This window comes from Octopus bimaculoides, chromosome 9 (assembly GCF_001194135.2).
Source record: "Octopus bimaculoides isolate UCB-OBI-ISO-001 chromosome 9, ASM119413v2, whole genome shotgun sequence".
NCBI classification, from domain to species: Eukaryota; Metazoa; Mollusca; class Cephalopoda; order Octopoda; family Octopodidae; genus Octopus; species Octopus bimaculoides.
Genome location: NC_068989.1, coordinates 15179244 through 15183300, shown reverse-complemented (window position 1 = coordinate 15183300; position 4057 = coordinate 15179244). Strand labels below are relative to the sequence as shown.

Here is a 4057-nt window from a genome sequence, read left to right as displayed (position 1 = left end):
TTTTTTTTTTTTTCTTTTTTTTTTTTCAGGCCAATTATATACTCAATTCAGAGTGAGAGACTGTTTGAAGCAAATTTTGTGTTAGCTACACGTGATGAGACTGAAGATAATCCATGTAGTCAAGCTTTATCAAATAGCAAGAAAGCTAATCACACAAAAGGGTAAGATTACAACTTTAATACAGTAATTTCAAGTATATTTACGCAAAAGTGGCCCAAGGTTATTAATTTCATGTTAATTGGAAATAGGAAATATACTTAAGTGGCCTGTTTGATTTTTAAAGTCACTGACTTTGGTCATGTGTTTGGCAACTACCTCATAAAAGAAATAAAAACTTTTCTGGGGAAATAAATTTTTTGTAATTTTTTTTTTGTTTAATTTATTAAGGAAATCATCATCATCATCATTTAGTCCGCTTTCCATGCTAGCATGGGTTAGACAATTTGACTGGGGACTAGTGAACCAGATGGCTACACCAGACTCCAATCTGATCTGGCAGAGTTTCTACAGCTGGATGCCCTTCCTAACACCAACCACTCCAAGAGTGTAGTGGGTGCTTTTTACATGTCACCGGTATGAGGGCCAGTCTGGCAGTACTAGCAACGGCCACGCTCAAATGGTGTTTTTTACGTGCCACCTGCACAGGAGTCAGCCCAATGTTTTGTTCACATGCCACCGGCACAAGTGCCAGTAAGGCGAAGCTGGAAACGATTGCGCTCAAATGGTGCTTTTTATATGCCACCGGCACAGGAGCGAGACCACTGCTCTGGCAGTGATCCCGCTCGGATGGTGCTGTTAGCGCTCCACTGGCATGGGTGCCAGTCATCGAATTTGGTTCAGTTTTGATCTCACTTGCCCCAACAGGTCTTCGCAAGCTGAGTTTAGTGTCCAATGAAGGAAGGTTGGCATATGTGCCAGTCATCGAATTTGGTTCAATTTCGATTTCGATAAAATATATTTTTTAAATGATTTCCATTTTTTTTTTTTCTTTGTCTTCTTCAGCAAACAGTCTAAACTTTCTGCACATTCATCTAAAACATCATCAGGGAAAAACAAAGGACCTGACAGAGAAGCTGCAAATAATATGTAAGTTAACAGTTCACTGATTGATGACCTGCTTAATGTTTAGAGCATTAAGCTGCACGCATGGCTATGTGGTTAAGAAGTTTGCTTTGTAATCATGTGGTCTTAAGTTCAGTTCCACTGCACTGTGCTTTGTGCAAGTGTCTTCTCCTGTAACTTTGGCTACAATGCCTTCTGAGTGATTTCTTATTTCTTTACTGCCCACAAGGGGCTACACACAGAGGGGACAAACAGGGACAGACAAACGGGTTAAGTCAATTAGATTGATCCCAGTGCGTAACTGGTACTTATTTAATCTATCCCGAAAGGATGAAAGGCAAAGTCGACCTCGGCAGAATTTGAACTCAGAACGTAACGGCAGACGAAATACCGCTAAGCATTTCACCCGGCATGCTAACGTTTCTGCCAGCTCGCCTTCTGAGTGATTTCTGCAGAGGAAAATTGTATAAAACTCATCATTCTCATGGTCACCACTACCACTGCTACTACCATCATAATCATTGTCATTATTTTTATGTCCATTTTCCCATGCTTGCAACACAACATCCCACCATTTTTTGCATTCCATTGTTGTCTGTTGTGTGAAATCTAGTTTCCTGAGATCAGCCTTCACCACTTCTGCTCCATGTCTTCCATATATGAATATATGAATGACTTCTTTCAGTTTCTGTCTACCATATCCTCTCACAAGGTTTTGGTCAGTATGGGATTATAGTAGAAGACACTTGCCCAAGGTGCCATGTAGTGGGACTGAATCCAGAACCACGTTGTTTAGAAGCAAACTTCATACCACACAGCATGCCATTGAGTGCAAGGGTGTATTTAGTTCTTCAAATTTTTTGGTAGCACAAACTAACCCAAGTCAAAATATACATTCTTTAAGGCAGTGAGCTAATGGAATCATTAGCAAGCTGGAAAAAATGGTTAGTAGTATTTCGTCTGTCTTTACATTCTGGGTTCAAATACTGCCAGGGTTGACTTCACCTTTCATCCCTTCAGGGTCAATAAAATAAGTACCAGTTGAGCACAGGGGTTGATGTAATCGACTTAACCCCTCCCCCAGAATAGCTGGCCTTGTACCAAAATTTGAAATCAGCGTTTATACTTTATTCTTAATTAGGCCTACCTCCTGTCAGATGGATGCAGATGATTCTTTCAATGATGATTCCATCTTTGTGGAATGGGATGAGTTTACAGTAAATGAACCTGGTGATGTAAGCACGCCCAATATTTCACGTTATGCTCACCAAGCACCCACAGAAAGTTCACCAAGCAGCAAGCAAAAGGTTAACTCTCATAAAAAAGCTTCTGAACATGAATCGCAAGAAGAATCTAGCAGTCCAATTATAGCTGTTCAAGTAAGGAGAAACATGAATTTCTTTTGTTCTGTTATCCCATCCCTATTTCTGCTGTTTCATCAATATTTATCATCATCATCATCATCATTATCATCATCATTATTTTAATGTGCATTTTTCCCATGCTTGCTTGGATCTGACAGAATTTGTTGAGATAGATTTTCTACAGCTGGATCCCTGCTCCTGTTGTCAACCATCATCAGTTTCCAAACAAGGTAATATTTCCCCATGGCTAGACATGTTTTCATGAAAGATTGGAAACACGACACGAAAGACTTGAATTGTGTCATCATCATCAACATCATTTAACGTCCGTTTTCCATGCTGGCATGGGCTGGATGGTTTGACCAAGGGGCCACACCAGGCTCCATTGTCTGTTCTGGTATGGTTTCTATGGCTGGATGCCCTTCCTAACACCAACCACTCCACAGAGTGTACTGGGTGCTTTCTACGTGGCACCAGCACCAGTTTCAATTCTGCTGTGATGGATAGGTTTTTTTGAGTACAGCAAGGTGCCGGATATCTCAATCTCTTGTCATTGCTTTCTTAAGGCTCAGTATCTTGATATTGTATTCCATTTTCAGTTCTCCACTCCAGCTTTCTCTTTATATGAAAGTGTTGATAATATAGAGACTAATGCAATGAAAATTATTGCACACTATGACACCAATGTTAAGAACTCTACTGCCGTTTATGAGTAAGAATTTTGTTTTCATTCTGTTCCAGTTCATTCCCAAGCCTAATCTCCACGTCTCTAAACAAAACAATGATGATAGTGAAGATGATGTCATTCCTGGAACACCTCCTAGTAAAAAAGTAAGAATTGAGGAATTATTAAATACTTTTATATATATATATATACTTTTATACAAACTGAAGATATTCAATTAAATATTTAGGCAAATGGTTTATGCATAAATGCTAAGATATATGAGTGTTGTTGATTAGCCCCAAGACAACCTTGATTGAACAGACCATTGATTAAAAGCATTCCAATCATTCCAGAGGTTTATAGGAGTATTTTATCTCTTGTCACCTTTCCTTCTCAAAAGGATGGGTGCTTTATTCGTGACCCCAGCACAGGTACTTTATTACATGGCACCAGCACACAAGCTTTTTATGTGCCCTCAAACGGGTGCTTTTCTACGTGGCACTAGCAACAGGAGCATCCTATGTGACACTGACACAGGTGCTATTACAAATAAATTTAATGGCTCTAAAATTACAAGATAGGGACAATAGAACAATGCTAATATTTTGGGGACAATGCTGCCACTTTACCTACAAACACCTTAGTCTGCAAAAAGAGAGTGATGGAATGAGTACCAGACTTAGAAAAAAATAAGTGCTGGGGTCAATTTCATTATCATCATCATCAACATCCGCCTTCCATGCTAGCATGGGTTGGACAATTTGACTGAGGACTGGTGAACCAGATGGCTACACCAGTCTCCAATCTGATTTGGCAGAGTTTCTACAGCTGGATGCCCTTTTTAATGCCAACCACTCCGAGAGTGTAGTGGGTGCTTTTACGTGCCACCGGCATGAAGGCCAGTCAGGAGGTACTGGCAACAGCCACGCTCGAAATGGTGTATTTTACGTGCCACCTGCACAAT

At 40.1% G+C, this 4057-nt stretch overlaps 1 protein-coding gene across 1 annotated transcript in view; it reads left to right on the top strand.

Annotated features, from left to right (window-relative positions):
• Positions 1 to 3337, top strand: part of LOC106874613 (cell cycle checkpoint control protein RAD9A) — a 19160-nt gene extending 15823 nt beyond the window's left edge. The window contains exons 9-12 of the mRNA XM_014922401.2: positions 30 to 161; positions 1003 to 1086; positions 2204 to 2441; positions 3168 to 3337. Coding sequence (XP_014777887.2) covers positions 30 to 161; positions 1003 to 1086; positions 2204 to 2441; positions 3168 to 3332 — 619 coding nt within the window. The 3' untranslated portion in view covers positions 3333 to 3337. The remainder of the gene's footprint in view (positions 1 to 29; positions 162 to 1002; positions 1087 to 2203; positions 2442 to 3167) is intronic.
• The last annotated feature ends 720 nt before the right edge of the window (positions 3338 to 4057 follow it).